The 16,378-nt window shown below is 39.7% G+C and overlaps 1 protein-coding gene across 1 annotated transcript; it reads right to left on the reverse strand.

Moving 5' to 3' along the window:
- Positions 1-506: 506 nt before the first annotated feature.
- On the reverse strand, positions 507-15,490 carry slc17a6b (solute carrier family 17 member 6b). Its single transcript, XM_061742286.1, has 12 exons — positions 14,869-15,490; positions 13,315-13,570; positions 12,466-12,584; positions 10,835-10,949; positions 9,758-9,845; positions 9,518-9,604; positions 8,882-9,024; positions 8,546-8,695; positions 7,719-7,851; positions 7,196-7,306; positions 6,402-6,529; positions 507-4,671 (listed from the first exon to the last, which is right to left on the reverse strand). The coding sequence occupies exons 1-12, from the start codon at positions 14,937-14,939 to the stop codon at positions 4,330-4,332; spliced, it is 1,743 nt and encodes a 580-aa protein (XP_061598270.1). The 5' UTR covers positions 14,940-15,490; the 3' UTR covers positions 507-4,329.
- Between the last annotated feature and the right edge of the window lie 888 nt (positions 15,491-16,378).

The raw sequence follows: 16,378 nt of genomic DNA on the forward strand, positions 1-16,378 counted from the left end.
GCTCCTCCTCCCTCTCATCTCCATTAAGAGGTTAGAGCAGTCAATAGGTCCAGCCGAACACTGGGGACTGACCCTATTGATTTCACGGAGGGAGAAGGAGGGCAGCCATTAACCACGCACTTCCTGTGGCCTTGCTAGAACGGCTCGGACTCACTCTGCTGATGTCCTCACCGTAATTATATCCCACATCATTGTTTTTGATATTCATGTTTCAATTTTTATTGTATTCTTGTGTCTTGAACAGGACTGAGAAAATTTCTGCAGAAGACCTGTAGGTTTGTTGAGAATTAATTAGGTTTGCTTCATTGTTTTTCTTTCAGTAAAAACATAGCAACATGTAATGTTTCAGTTGCTCTTGCAGCTAATTAAATTTGAGTAATTGTTGCTCCTGATGTGGCTGTAGTTTTCTATAAACCCCGCTTTGCTCTGAAATTTACAGCAGCTAAAGAGGTGGGCAGTTTTCTCATGTGTATTATCACAGTACAAATACTCGGGACAAGGGCAGATTTGTTTACTTTTCTTTTATATAAAAAAAAGGATATAGAGTATTTCATTTTGACATCAACAAACCTCTCAATTTACACAGCAACAGAAGCCATAGAATCACACTGCAACTTCAGAGGCACAAAAACAGGAAACTTCTCACTACTTCAGGTTGCACATTTGTCATCTTTTTTTTTTCGTCTTCAAAATGATTTCTTCTTCAATTAAGACTTCATCCATCATGTCAATAAATATTGTGACAGTGAAATGCTGTACAGGGGAAGCAGGAGAAACATGTGGTTAAGTAGAGCGATGGAGGTCCAGCCACCGAACCAAAGACACAAGTCCAACAAAATGCAGAGGCAGGGGAAGCCGAGAAGAGAGAGGCAGGGGACAACGGCACAGTTAGTGCGGACCACACAAAAACAAAAACAGAAACACGAGGAAGAGCGTCTGCCTCCCTGGCAGAGCTCTTTATATCATTCTCATCTGGTGAGCAGCCCTGTCACAAAACCTTGACGTTACTTGTCAAAGATGTTTGTGTTGGACTCTATTACTATATTTTCATACATATTTTTTTTTCTTTACAAGTGTTTGTTTTCTACACTTTTTATATCACAAAAAAGAACCTAACTTTTAAACAAATCCATTAAAAAAACAGTAACGTGATGAAGTTTTACGAGAACTGTTACCATGGATTTATTGCTTTGTACACTGAGTAATGTTTGGTGCCACCTGCACACTGCCGGTTCCTCTGGTGGGAACCTCACTGCTGACGGTCTGTACTCCTTCCTAAAATGTTGGTCCTTCGGCTAAAACCCACCTCGGCCTTTCACCTTTGGTTAATTGTGTAAAAGAAATTGAAGCATCAGTAACAGTATCTGAGACAAAGACAAAAAAAAAGTTTAAAAGAAACAAAAAAGTTGAAAAAAGGGGACACATATTACAAACTCCACTTTGTTCCATGCATAAATACACATCCGGACACATCTACATACATTGCGAAGTGCTGACATGAGGTCACCACAGACAAGTGACGAGATAAGCAAAATTGGCCCGCTTCCGACCTTGTCAGTGTAAAAGCAGAATGAAGACAAAACAAGTGTGAGTTGCTTGTTCATTCTAGTCCGGAGACTAAAACACTCGTCAACTCCTGACATCCACAGATGAAGGCAGATCCTATCATTACATAGTGATTCATAAAAAGTCCTGTCTCACTTCTGTTCCATAGCGGAAACAGCAGTTTATTCTAATTGCACACATAAGTGATTGCCACCTCTTCACTATAACTATAAATAAAAAATATTTTTTGGGAATGTTTTATCTTGGGAATGTTATATCTATAATCACATTTGACTTTTCTTAATATTTCATTTTTCTTCCATTTTAACAGCTCAGAAATCTTTTTTTTTCTAATTTTTCTTTTCACTTTTTTCAGTGTAGATTTCCCTGGTTTGAAATTGTGAACTTTCAGATGGAGAAAGGAGAATCAAAGCATTCAGTGAGATACATTTCAGTCAGATTATGACAGTTTAGGGGTTGTTTTGTTACTCAAACCTGTTGATCAAAACTGATCAATATGCTTTGGATCATGAAATGCTTCACAAATTACGTAGCTAATCATGCTGTTTGGTATTAAATTTACCTATATAATAACAATAATAATAGTACTAGTTATAATAATAACAATTATAATAATTAATTATGTTTGCTCTTTATCGCTCTATACCTTCTCAATTCTTCTCTAAACTATAAACTTTGCAGGCACCAAACCTGGTAAATAGTTTCTGACAGTTGCTATGGCAAATAGTTTTCTGATGGTTTTAATTTCTTTGGCAAGGCCTCTAGGTGGCGCTATAATAATGAGACTTATATTATGGCTCGACAAAAATTCTTCCTCCCTGATTCCTTTCAAGCTCCCAAATCAAACGCAACCATTCTTGCCAGTTTTGACCATCAAAAGTGAAGGCCACTCAATTGATTGGTATATTGGGAAAAATGTGAACCAATACCAATCAAATTTGTAGCTGTACTTATTTGGTCTGTCTCTTGTGATGTAGTTTTCCTAATTCATTGAACCTTGGCCCTGATTGCCAAGTAGGACATTGCTAAGAAGCACATCACCTTTTATGAAATGTTGTTTAGAGGCTGGCTCTACAACTCTTGCATGTCAGTATCTCATAAACCAACTAAAAATCTGAAATTAGTACAGGTATATAAGGCTTCAATGGTTGACTGGCTACTTAAAAAAAATGTTTTTTAGAGCAGCCAATCGAATTTCAGAGGTCATTATTTATGCATGTGTATGACCAATGAACTATAAAGGCTCGTTCAGAATGGCAGGTGGAAAGAAAATTGTAAACCAATTGACCACTAGAGTGCATTGTAATTATCAAATGTAGGTTTTTGCTCAACTTTCATGAGTTAAATGTGATTAAACAAATGTATTAGTTCCTCTGATCCCATATAATTGATCAAATCAAAGAGTTTTATAACCATATTTGTGCTCCCTCTGGGTTGGAAGCCAAACTCCTAGATCGAGAGCTATTTCCAGTTTTGCTGTGCATCATCAAACCATCAATGTACTGTTGATCATTTCCAGATAGCATTAACGAGAAGATATCAATTGTTTCAAAGCCATTAATGTTTAAAGGCTGGTCCTTTAAATATTTTCTGTTGTACTCCAATGATGGACCCAAATGACTGCCAATTGCCTGTATATATCTGTTATTTCATGGCATGTATTTTTGAAAGGGATCATCCTTTCACCATCTTTTACCCCTACCCCATGTCATTTAATCATTTAAAACTTTACAAGTAAAAGTAAAAGGCACAACATTTTCAGTTGATGTACAGTATAACTTAATTGGTGTGCATACTGATTTTGGTTTATTTCTGCAATTTTGCATTGCACCAACCCTTTCTAAGGTCATGTAAAGACATTGCTGTTGTGGTGTAATGCCCAAATTTAATTTCTATCGATTAACTTATATTTACTCTATAATCTATATTTACTCTATAATTTCTCTGTGTTTGAGTTAAAAACAAATCCTTCAGAACATGTTGCATTATAACCGGAGTTTGAATGGCTGTAACAGTTGCAACAATCAAAGGTGCACAGGTGCATGAAAAATGGACGGAAAAAGGAAAAAAAACTGAAAGGCATTTCCTTCTTTACGTGTGTAACCACCAGGTCATCAGAGGTCAGTGCGCCACATCTCTAATTCCAACACCAGATTACATGTTCAGACATTACACACAGACACGCAGAAGCCAGTGACACTGTAAGAAAAGAACAATTAAAATTGTGCATTGAAAACAGGACACTAGTCTGAGTGCATTGAGGAGAGATACAGTACAATCTATGTCAACAGAGTTTTAGTTTCTGTTTGTTGTGCTGCGCAGTGAAACATTTATACACTGAAGTGTTTAACTTGTAGGATGTTGTCATTACTGCAACCGTTACAAATGGTCCATTCAGATGCAGCGTTTCATCCTACAGGCTTCAGTGTGGTCAGGAAGCCTTGACGGATGTGATGAAAATGTTCACGTTACGTACATGATCACTCCAAATAAATATATCTATCAGTATGCATATTAATACATTTACAATCTGCCAATTTGATATGTGCTACACCTCTATTAATCAAATATATTCAAATTTTTCCTATATTTTTGTAGTTTTTACATTTAGTTTATAACTTTTTAGAATTTTCTTTGAGAAATTTGTGAAGACAATATTGCAATGGATTGTGGCTTTTCTTGTTTTTTTTTGTTGTTGTTGTTCTAGCTAAAACTGATGCACGCTTGGGAAAATACTTGTGTATCAGTGGCTGTATGTTTGGTCTAAGAGTATCCCTCATCCTGCCTGTATCCGTAGCCTCCTCCCTGCGCTTCCTCCTGGACGTATTCCTCCGTCTTCTCCCATCCAGCAGCCCAGCCTCCGTTCACCTGTGTGGTGGCGCCGTATGTTTTAGCAGGACCTCCGAAAGCACCATAACTCTGAGTGATGTCGCCCGTCTCTTCTGCCAGCTCATCTTCATCAATGAAGCCACACTTCTCGTCACTGGTCAGTTCTGGGTCCGCCCAGGGCTGTTTTTCCCCTGACGCAAAGATCCCGTAGAAGATCACTCCCCCGTAATGCACCATGGAGGCTATCAGGAACACATACTGCCACTCTTCTCGAGTCTGAAGCAGAGAGAGAGAAATGATAGATACTTCCTCTCCATTTTTGCATTCCCATAAACAAACATGTACTGTTTTTTTTTTATTTCTTTGATCAAATTTGTTTTTGTTTACACATGGCTAAATATTATAGAAAATATGCAATATGTTTCCATCACATCAGGTCGAAGAGCCCTATTGCCCTATTGTGTAGGACAAAGGATGTGCATATTGAAGGTCAAGACCTTTAGTTCATGGGCTAGAGCTATAGAGGCCTATAGAGGAATATTACATGTGAATATTTTCATGTATTCACTGTCATAATCGTGTAATTGACGTTTTTTCATGCAATAATGACACTATGTTTACATCACCCTTTATATCTGACTGAATGGTCTTTTATAAAAGATGGGTAAAGAACCCTGGACAGACTTGCACAGCCCATATCAAATATCAAAGTGCTTTGAAACTGCCGTCTTTCTGTCAGAGAGCAGTGATTGGCTTCTCCAGTTTCAAAAGGATTGACTGATTGAGATACATGGATATGAGAAAATCATCCCACTTCTCATTTAATCTGTTTATTTGATGTTCTGTCCTCTGTCCTGTCCTCTCAGCCCCTAACCGGTCAAGTCAGATAGCCGCTCTTCCTATCTGGTTTTGCCAGAGGTTTCTTCCTGTTAAGGCAAGTTTTTTCATTCCATACTCGCCTGGTCCATGCTCAGGATGGGGGATTGTATCAAAGGAAAGTTTTTATGCAATCTGTTGGTAAGCAATAATTGTTAGTGTTATTTTATTGGCTTTGTATTAATTGGACTGCTTTACAAAAATTCAACTGCATTGTTGAAGTAGCTTGAGATGAAATTTTTCATGATTTGGCGCTGATGAAATGAAGCTGAATTGAATTGAATTGAATTGAATTGAATTGATTTGAACTGAATTAAATTGAATTCACACATCTCTGCAAAATTTCTCAATGGCTGTATGGTCTTGGTTAAAGGTTTATAGTCTTTTTCAACACAGTCTGATGTCTGTGATATGTGAGTTTGTCATATTTCGAATGAAAAGACCATAAAGCAAAGCTTTCTGTTATGGAACATGGCGTCTGTGGATTCTCAGTCTGATCCAGTGGCTCCTATTGGGGTTCAGATGGCAACAGACAAAATGCCAAAACTCGAAGCTTCAGACTGAACAAACTAACGACCCAGTGGCTGTGTCTACATCTCTTATGCACAGATTTCTTGGATGTGATTCAAGGTACCACACTAAAAAAAAAAACGGTTAAAAACTAAAAACTTCATCTACAAATTTGGGACAGCTTCCCTCATAAAAATGTTTTCTAATAGGGTGCTTTCTCAAAACATAAATATCAACAATAACAGCTCCTAGAAATGCAGTATTTTATTTATTATTTTGTTGGATCTTTTTCATGTTTTTAATCTTTTATAAAGCGATAGAAACTCTGAACCTGATTTGCCCAAAGACAATATTTGCAAATTATTTACTTTCATTCATACAGTAGATGTTACCTCTTTTATATATGTAAGGATAAGATCTCCGGAAACTTATAAAACAATATCTGCTTACAACAACATTATAATGTGCTGTAAACCATTTTATTTGTTAAAATGTTTATTTTATATACTGCATATGAAGGCTAATAGCAGGTTTTTGTGACCTATACAGGCCTCTTTTTCATCCTTTTGCATGCACATGAAATAAGAATTATGTTTAGCTCTCTGAGGAGAAAGTGTTACCTTGTTTTTTGTCATAGCACCAACAATCAGCGGGCAAACCATCCCAGACAGAGTACCAACACCGTTGGAGATGCCCATTAGGATGCTGGCATATCGAGGAGCAATATCCAGGTGGTTGACGTTAAAGCCTGGTGGAGGCAATGTAATATAAAATAAAACCAAGGGAAATGGCGTGACAGTATGTTTCATGCAAGAAAGCAACACCGGCAGGGCAGAGTTGAAGATAATAGAAGCACAAATGGTGACCAATTATTTGCAAAAATAGGCATCGGTTTGCCACCCTTCCTCATCCTCCCCCACTCTGACAGGCTGAATGAATAAGTGTTCTTGTGAGCTACTGCACACTGCCTGCTTGGTGCATCCCCTGAGACAGCTATAGCACTGAATTATTAAACACTCCAGGAGACAGCTTGACAACAACAACCAAGAAGCTGATTTTTCAGACAGTTGCAGATCTTTGCAGCATCTTCAACCAAGCACAAACAGGATGAGATCTGTTGAATGGGTGGATGAAGAAAGCTGCATGGTTGTGGTGAAGGACCAGCAGCGCTATCTGATTGAAGCTAGTGCTGGCTGTCTACCACAGCAAAGCCTCTGCTACCAAATACATGTAGCTCAAAAATGAAAATGTTATACAGATACCTAACAGTATCTTGATATCTGTAAGGGCCAACCCCAAATCAGCTGTTATACACTATAAAGCCTTAGAGCAGCTGTGATTGTTTCAGCTTAAATCAATTGAATCACAATTTAACTTCACTAAATTCTGAGTGAGTTGAACGTGTGGTACTAACCTGATATAGCAAATCCACTGAATCCCACTGCCAGCACAAGGAAAGAGATGGCCATCCCTTTACTGTGAGAATATCCAACAACCAGCAGCAATGTAGCTTCCATGCCAAACCCTAACAGAGAGAGATGGCAGGTCACACACGCACGCACACACACACACACACACACACACACACACACACACACACGCAAGCCCACGGGCGGCTGGTCATCCTGGTGTCAATTGAATTAAGCGAGACACATGCCCTGCTCTCAATTACAAAAGTGACATATATGAAATCAATGCACAATCACAAACAGGGAACCCACTTGTGTACTGAAGTATTGAACAAATAGATTTTTACAAAACTACTAAACAACGTCATCTCTCAAACCTAGCCAGCAACAAAGAGCAACCACAGAGAAAAAAAAAGAAAAGAAAAAGAAAGCATAACAACATGGATCAAACACCATGAAAATAACACCCAGTAGCTGTGCAGAGAAAGGTGTGGAAATGTGATCTCATCCTCAGCCCAGGCTTCTCACCTCCACAGTTCATGATTTTCCTGACAGTGGTGGTTGACAGGATGTTGTGGCTGCGCAGATAGTCGGCCAGCTGGCCACCAATGGGCACAATGATGGTCATCACTAAGTGGGGGAGGGCAGACAGCATGCCAACCTGCAACACACAGAATGTAGCTCAACAAAACAGCAATCTGTTACACCTTTTTATAAGAATGTGGGACAGCATCATTTTTTTTTAATATATTAGATCTATCTAATACTTTCTAAAACCTGGCAGAGATCAGCATGAGCACAAAGTGATGATGCACATCATTTTCCATTGATCTCTTGCTTCTGATGAGTCAGCTTCATGGTGTTTTTGGCATCTGTAAAAAGGGTTTCTTTGATTCATGTGACTGATGTTAGAGAGGACATGCCATGGCTGCTGTTTTTATTCTTGTGTGCAAAGTACTGAGGGTATCATACAACTTACAAGTGTCAGCCTCAGAATTTGGATACCCAGTGTTTTGCATAAGAAAAAGATTAACAGATTTTACTGTTGTAACGTAAACACCTAAAAGCATGTTTCATAAGAGCCTGTGTGATGCGCTTTTTAGTTAAATAGTTTTAATCTGGGTTTCCAGTTGCAGTTTGTCTTTGTGTGACTTCTGGTTGTTCTGTCCAAATTTGTCCAGATTTCCCTTTCATGAAATAGGCAACAAATGACACAGATAAGATATGCCCTATTATAACCCTTGAGCTGTAAAGCATCTGTTTCTAAAAGTGCCAGCACTGTGTTTTGAATCAACACAATTTGAATCTGTCATTCCTTGATGCTCTGTTCAACCTGTCTTGTGTCATGAACTCACCTTGCTGATCTCAAAGCCAAACACTTCTTCAAAATATGCAGGCTGGCTGATGAGCAGCAGGTAGAACGTCCAGCTCCTGCAGAAGTTTGCCACAATGATTGCATAGACAGGCATAGAGGTGAAGAACTTTCTCCAGGGGGTCTTAAATTTCTGGAATAGATTATGACAAAGGGTGAAATTGTATGCAGATGTTCAGTGCATTGCATGCTTTATATTGTTTCTTTGACAATATACCATAAAAGTATTGTACTGATGTTCAAAAAGATTGGTGCTCAACAGAAAAGTTTTAAATCAATTTGTATCTGTTGTCTTGTTGTTTGAAAAGAGCTTGGTTACCTCTGCAGGACCCAACATCTTGACATTTTCTCCAATGCTCTCCTCAATATAGCTGCGTTCCTCATCAGTAATGGTTGGATGTTCAGCAGGGCTCTCATAAGACACAAGAATCCAGAACATGTACCAGAACATGCCAAAGCACCCTGCATATTCAAAATTCAAATTCAAATTAAAATACTAATTAATCTAAATTATTAAATTAATCCCTGAAGGGAAATTGATTTTCCAGTACAGCCCGTCCAAGAGAACAAAAAACAGACAAACAAACAACATAAGACATGGGTAGACAGGTGCCTGAGGCAGAATACATTTTAGTTAACTACGAATGGATTACTATAGTTAATTTTAACCTCAGTAGTAAAGATACAGAGAGTGTGTTAGCCAAAATGCCTGAGAGAACCAAACCCAGACAGGAGAGCTAGCTGTATCCAGTCTGGAGGGAAGGATGGAGGGTTTTTTATTGATGCTCCAACACAACAGGGGGGAGAAATCAATGCATAGTCTGCCTGGACAGATTCATTTGACTTTCTCTCCGAAGCGTTCCCATTACAGTTATTTAAAAAAAATTAACATTTCATCTTCTTCTACAACAATAGATGTGCTCATCTCATGCAGACTCTCATCTGTGAACCTCACCATAGACGTAGAAGACAGAGGACCATCCTGAATACTGAACCAGGATCCCAGCCAAAGGCATCGCGATCACAGCACCTGCATAAGAGCCTGGAAAACAATGAGATATGGGAGATTGGACATCTTATCATGCAACATATCCATTGTGAGGCCAGTTTAGGAATGATAGGAGCACTTAAAAAAGAAAAGAAAAAAAGATATATATATTTTTTACATACAGTATATATACAAATAGGCAAATACCACAGAATGAGATGGTGGCCAGACGACTCCTCTCCAGTGGCGGGGCCCACTTACTCCAGATGCCATGACAGGCTGGGTATGTCACTCCCTGTACACATCACACAAATGCACCCACTTTATAATATAAAAACAGACTTCCATATTCCATATTTATAGATTCGTTTTCAGCTAATATTGCACTGTATATATATTTAAAAAACACTATTCCAGTGAATAAGGCTTTAAACAACAACTCGTCATTTTTTTACCTTCATTTCAATCTCATTTGAGTTTAATATGCACTAACAATCTATCTGGAATATCCCTCCTGTTTTGAATCTGAGCAAATATACTCTGAGACTTTAACAAGAATTACCATCTCCAGCCCTGTGATTACCATGAACAAACTGAGGAGCTGATGAGTGTTTCACAGAGCAAAGCATGTACACCTATTTTAAATGTTCAACAGCACTAATTTGAACAAACAGATGTCAAACGTGCATGCCCTCTCTTTGAACAAAGACAAAATGCTAAATTATAATAACCTATATTATGTCTTTCTTCCATCAAGCCTTTACGTGCTTCCATGTGAATGTATTTTACTAAAATAATTTTACAATCTGACAAGTTGGATGAAAAATGCTCAACATTGTGTCAAGGATTCAATAGATCATGTAATATAATTTACTATTTGTTGACATCTGTAATCAACAGGCTTATTTCTGGGTGCTGCATTTGAATCCAAAGTTTTGATGTGACGAGTATTGTGCATCTGTTTCAGGCTGTTGTGTAACCAGGATACAACATGTGAAAGGGAAAAAACGGCTGGACCAGATGGAGCTCCAACATAGACAAACTGTATAGTTGGATCAATAGTGCTCATGCTCATATCGTGTTTCCTCTTGCTGCTCCCGATATGTAAACAATTATTCCTCGGTTTTCTGCTGGAGAGGAATTTGCAGAGGGTTCGACTTTATGCCACAATATTGATACGAATAAATGTAGTGTTGGTGTCCGACACATTAAATCCACACGTCTATTCAGAATGACGCATGATTCAAAACAAATGAGATGAGGCGGCCGCGCGGACGCTCCTACCTCCACTAGTCCCTGTAGGATCCGGACAAAAATGACGCAGCCGAAGTGGGATCTCGCAGCGGAGGGAATTAACATGTTGAGAGTCGAGGTGAGGAAAATGGCCAGCCCAAATACCCTGGAAATGGAATAAAAATGCGTTTCAAATGAAGAATATTTAGATTGGGGCTGCTTAAAGTGAAGGAGTGGTGCACAGACATATCATTTTTATACGACAAAATATAGCTTTGTATCTGTATTTTTTGTGGAGAGGTTTAATTTGAAATATTTGCCCTGTAGTAATTTTAATACATTAAGGCCTAACCATTTGTGTCTAAACTGATTCTGTTTTATTCATTTATTTAAAGAAGAATAAGAAGGATGAAATAGCATCACGTTATAAACCCCTTAACCATGCACTGAGCAGAGCACGTGAAGGGTTGGGGGGGGGGGGCGTCATTTGTCCTCGGATATGATTGGCCCTGCAGAGCACGTGCTCTTTTGTCGTCATAGAAATTAATATTTGAAGCGCCGGCAGCGGCAGCAGTGGCCCGTCAACGACCTCCTCCGTGCGCACGTGTTGCCTAGCAACCGGTCTCACCTATGCATCATTAAAAGTGGTATTTTTGAACAATGTAATTTATCGTTTCATTTTTCATTGCGTAGTCGACTTGTGAGGATTTTCTGTGAAGAAGTGACTAATTCTGCAGGAAAAGAAGTCCACATTTCCACCTCCATCTGTAGCCGGGCGTCTCCCGCCTTGTATTCTAATGTAAGGCAGGCCGTAAAAAGATTCAGAGCAAAACATGCTCCCTGTTTAAATGCAGGGTATTTTGATGGCCTAACGTTTTTTCATTTTCTTTTCCAAGAGAGCCAAGGCCATCAACAGCGAGCCCTTTCATCTGCACGTGGGGGGTAAATCCTAATCCGGTGGAGACTACTGTTGGGCCCGAGACCAAATGAGTCCATCACACCCTCTTGCCACTCAACAGGATGGTACACAAACTGACAGCAGGAACATGGAACAAAGAGGGAGGCCTGCAGCCTACTGAATATGGGCCCCAAAATATGGAGTTGCAGTGTATGACTGTTTGGCTTTGATGCCATTGCCATTGAATGAACGCCATAGCATTTGGTGATTTTTTTTCCTTCTTCATAGGTTAATAGCAACCAGTTAGTCAAAACTCAACCTGTGCACCGTCGTTTTACGTCATATTGACTGACGCACTGGCAGTGCTCAAGAGAATGAAAGCCTTTTTGCGAACAGATCAAGTGTGGGGTATTTATACCCTCAGAGCATCCTGCCCCCCTCCGGGAGCTCATTAACAGGTGGCATGAAGCCCTGACAGCGGGAGCTGCAGGCCTGCAGCCCCGTGTTCCTCCCCACATCCTCCCCACAGCTCCCTGGCTGCTGCTCCATAGCCACTCTGCTGAAAGATCAACACCCACTTAGCACCTAAGATTTGCTTGACTCGGATTCTTATTGAAAAAGAAAAAAAGACAATGAAAAAAAGACAATGTCCACATGGATATTGTCTTTTTTTTTCGTTAAACAAAAACAGAAAATGGAAGTATGGTCACACAGAACCAGCGCAGACATTTATTTTAAAATAAATCCCATTCTGCATGTATAAGCGGCTGCCACTGCGGCCTACCTGTTTGCCGCCAGCCTTGAACAAATGTATCCTCCCGGGATTTGCGTCACGATGTATCCCCAGAAGAAAGAGCCGTGAATCATCCCCACCGTCTCTGGATCCCAGTTGAACTTGGCTTTCTGGTGGATGACGAGGAAAACAAAAACAGCGAAAAAAAGAAAAAGAAGAAGAAAGAAAAGCATCAAAATGTTGACGCTGCAGATTTTAATTTATTATCACCATATAGGCTAATATATATTTCAGAAAATGAATTAATCTGTAGGAAAACATGTTTATTTACTGGCTTGGAACTATTTGTTTCTTTTTGATAAACACAATTCCCCCTTTAAAAAAAAAACCATAGGCCTTTATAAATAATTGCAAACAAAGAAACCGAATGAAACCCAAAACGCTGATTTTATTGTTGGAGGACGATTATTTTGCCTTCGGGAAGTCATTAAAAAATAAATAGCATATTTACACGAAAAACATTTGGAAAACGAAAGGACTGTACCACCGTTTTAAAGTGGATGTGCATTTTGTATATGTATGCATTTTTAAAGTTGTTTCATTAAACTAACGTCAGTAAATAGACCAATGCATTTACGCACATAACAGTCCGAATTGTATATTTAGACCTTTTAAAATATACAAGATGTGATTTCCCATTTAGAAATGTATTGTGATTATGAAGTGACTGATCGAGCATGGGCCTTACGTGTTATAAGCTATACAAATGTTTTGCTGTCATTTTATTTTGATCATTAAATTGGAAACAGGGGTTTTGTCTTTGAGTTGTCAGAGCCCCCCCCCCCCCCCCCCTTTTATTTTTTGGCGGTGAGTAAAGGTGCGCGTCTGCCATCACCACACCTCTTTGATGATGATCTTGCCATTCTGGTGGATGGTACTGTTGTTGACCATGCCCACTATGGCCACGCCCAGGTTACACCGGATACCGAAGGAGATGCAGAAGCCCAGGCCACTCATCATGGCGATGATGTAGCGGCGAGGCAAGCCGAAGCATCTGCAGTCGCACAGCGGGGGTTTCTTCTCCGCGGCCTCCCGAGGCCGCCCGTCCTCCGTCAGCTGGATCACATCCCCAGGCTTCTGCCTTTTCTCCATCACCCTGCAACAGTCAGGCAGGAAAATACTTCCTGCTGAGTCCTCCTCAAATATTTGTAACATATGTTCCTTATGTTCTAAATTAAATAGTGCTACCCAGCAGAAAATACAATTTTCTTTACATTGAGCATGAATATTTTAGTATGGGCCGAGTACTATGTGTGTGTGTGTGTGTGTGTGTGTGTGTGTGTGTGTGTGTGTGTGTGTGTGTGTGTGTGTGTGTGTGTGTGTGTGTGTGTGTGTGTGTGTGTGTGTGCGCGCGACCGTGTTTGAACAATGTGTCAATAAGCAAATAAAGTTGAGCGTTGACGGCTGGAACAGATGAACATGCCTGTACCGCATTGCAGCAGCCAGCTCACTTTCACTCATTAACATTCAGGAACACTTCCAGTCTGCAGACAAGCGTCTGCGGGCTTTCCTCAAACACCTCTTTTTTTTCTTTTCTCTTTTTTCTTTTAAGGAACGTCGTCTTCATGTTCGTGAGGCTGCATATTGATTACAAAAAAGAATCAAACCGATTTCAGTAAATTCTTTGAAGAAATGTGCTAAATATATCAGCTAGGTAAAATAATAAGAAATGATACGATGTGTCTATGGTTAAAATAAAAGCTTTGATTTTAAAATTGGAAAATGCAAAAGCAGGATTGTGCTTCAGTACAGATTTATTATGCTTCTGTAACCTATATTTATAGGAATCAACCAGTGTATTATCTCAATCTGATTGTGAGACATAAAAGGTGAATTCACAAGAGAAAAGGCCCTTTCTTGCTGCAAATCTTACAAATGAGATGAGAGCTTGTAAATGTTGGGACGTTTATAATAGAATGAAAAAGCCAATGAAATCCGTTGAAAAAGTCTGGCTAGGTCTGTCATTATACACACAGATCTATGAAAATGATCCACAGACTATATGAACGAATCTCAAAATGATTGTCGCTCGGCCTGCGTGTCCCCGCTTAACTTGTCTGCCAATAAGATTCATGCACAGGCCCCTGCATCGGTCCTGCATCGGTCCTGCATCGGTCCATCATCAGGTCCATCATCGGGTCCAGCGGAATCCAAAGCCCTGCAAACGCCAAGCGCGCACACGTGTGCACAGGCGCGCGACATCTGATTGCATAATTAGCGCTCACTTCTAGAGGCGTGACTAGAGATCACTAGTAGATTTTTATGATTTTCGATGACCCATAGGCCTGCGCACATTTATTGTAAATCTTTTCTAAAGTATAAGTGATAACAATAAAACGTAGTCCATTTCACATGAAAGAAAACAAACACACACACACACAAACCTGTCCCTACCTGTACATATGACCCATAGTCTTCCCCGCAAATTCCTTGAGCCCCTCCACGGCTTTCATCTTAATGGACATATCCCGCTTCTTTGTGTTTGCTTGTTTTTCTCAAAATAATGTTACTGCCTCAACGTCATGTTGCAGCGCAGGATGGCCGACTGCAGCGGCAAACCGGGGAAAGCAGAAAGCAGAAGTTAAAGAGAACTTGAATCCAGGGAAGCGACGATCCCGAAGACGAGCTTAATTTTCAGTGCTGAAGCGAAAAGAGTTAAGGCGAAAACAGCCTTTGTTAAGGAAGGTGGATCAGTGGAGCTGTGCGCCGTGATCCTCCAGCAGCGCAGCTCCCGCCTGCCGTACAGCAGCCGCGCCAAGTGCCATTGCGACGAAACCGAGGGAAATTGATGGCCAACGTAGTCGCGCAGTCTGAGCTTGAAACAAAAAAAACAAAGAGATCTATACTATGGAGGGAATGTTAGGAAAAGGAAAAGAAAAGTCAAAGATCACGAAACAAAGGTGTGCATTTGGAGTGGCTTCAATAAATCAAAGAGAGAGTGAGGCTTTATGGTGTCTCCTGTGGTGAGCGCAGGTTGATCTGACGTCGTGTTCAGCACCGAGGTCAGCGACAGCAGCTCAGTCCAACAGCTGGCCAGCTGCTCTCCAGCAACCAAGGCCGTGTTCTCAATCTATAACTCATATGATTGTACCCTTGATTGTACATATTTAGGAACATTTATATAGGTACAGTAAAACATTTGTTGGAGGTTGGAAGGAATGAGTTATACTTCAAGGACATTTCATAACCTGTACAATGTGAGATATGGAACAATTTCGATTAGATGCATGGTGCAATTTATTACCCTATTAAAGTAATATATTTTTTATAAAAATCAAGGAAAGTAAAGCCAGAAATGAAAGCTGCAGCTCTCCAGAGGGCGGTGCTATGGAAACCAAATGAGCAGGAGTGGACCAGCCTCCCCCCCACCCCAACCCACAGGCGCCTCTCCCCGACGGAGGAATCCATCAATAATTAAGCATCTTCGAAACTCTCGTCCCCCTGACAACCACATCCTTGCATCCTAACATAAGATAACATCCTGGCAGATATCGTTCAATAGACCAAATTTAGCATATTACGAAAAAGGAATAATAATAATAATAATAATAATAATAATAATAATAATAATGATAATGATAATGATAATGATAATGATAATAATAACAACAACAACAATAATAATAACAATAATAATAATAATAATAATAATGATAATAATAATAATAATAATAATAATAATAATGCACTTTTAAGATAGAAATATTGTTCATCACGGATGAAAAGGGAAGAAGACCGATCACTGCTCTTCTTGTCATTCGTGGGTATTGGCTGCCACCTGGTGGTTATGTTTGAAAGTCTTACACTTTAGTGCTTAAAACTTTTAATGTTTTTTTTTCAACCGATCTGTTGATTATGGACAGCTATTTCCTTGCATTTCACACACATATATGATATTTTCTAA

Source organism: Cololabis saira, chromosome 2, assembly GCF_033807715.1.
Source record: "Cololabis saira isolate AMF1-May2022 chromosome 2, fColSai1.1, whole genome shotgun sequence".
In the NCBI taxonomy this organism is placed as follows: Eukaryota; Metazoa; Chordata; class Actinopteri; order Beloniformes; family Belonidae; genus Cololabis; species Cololabis saira.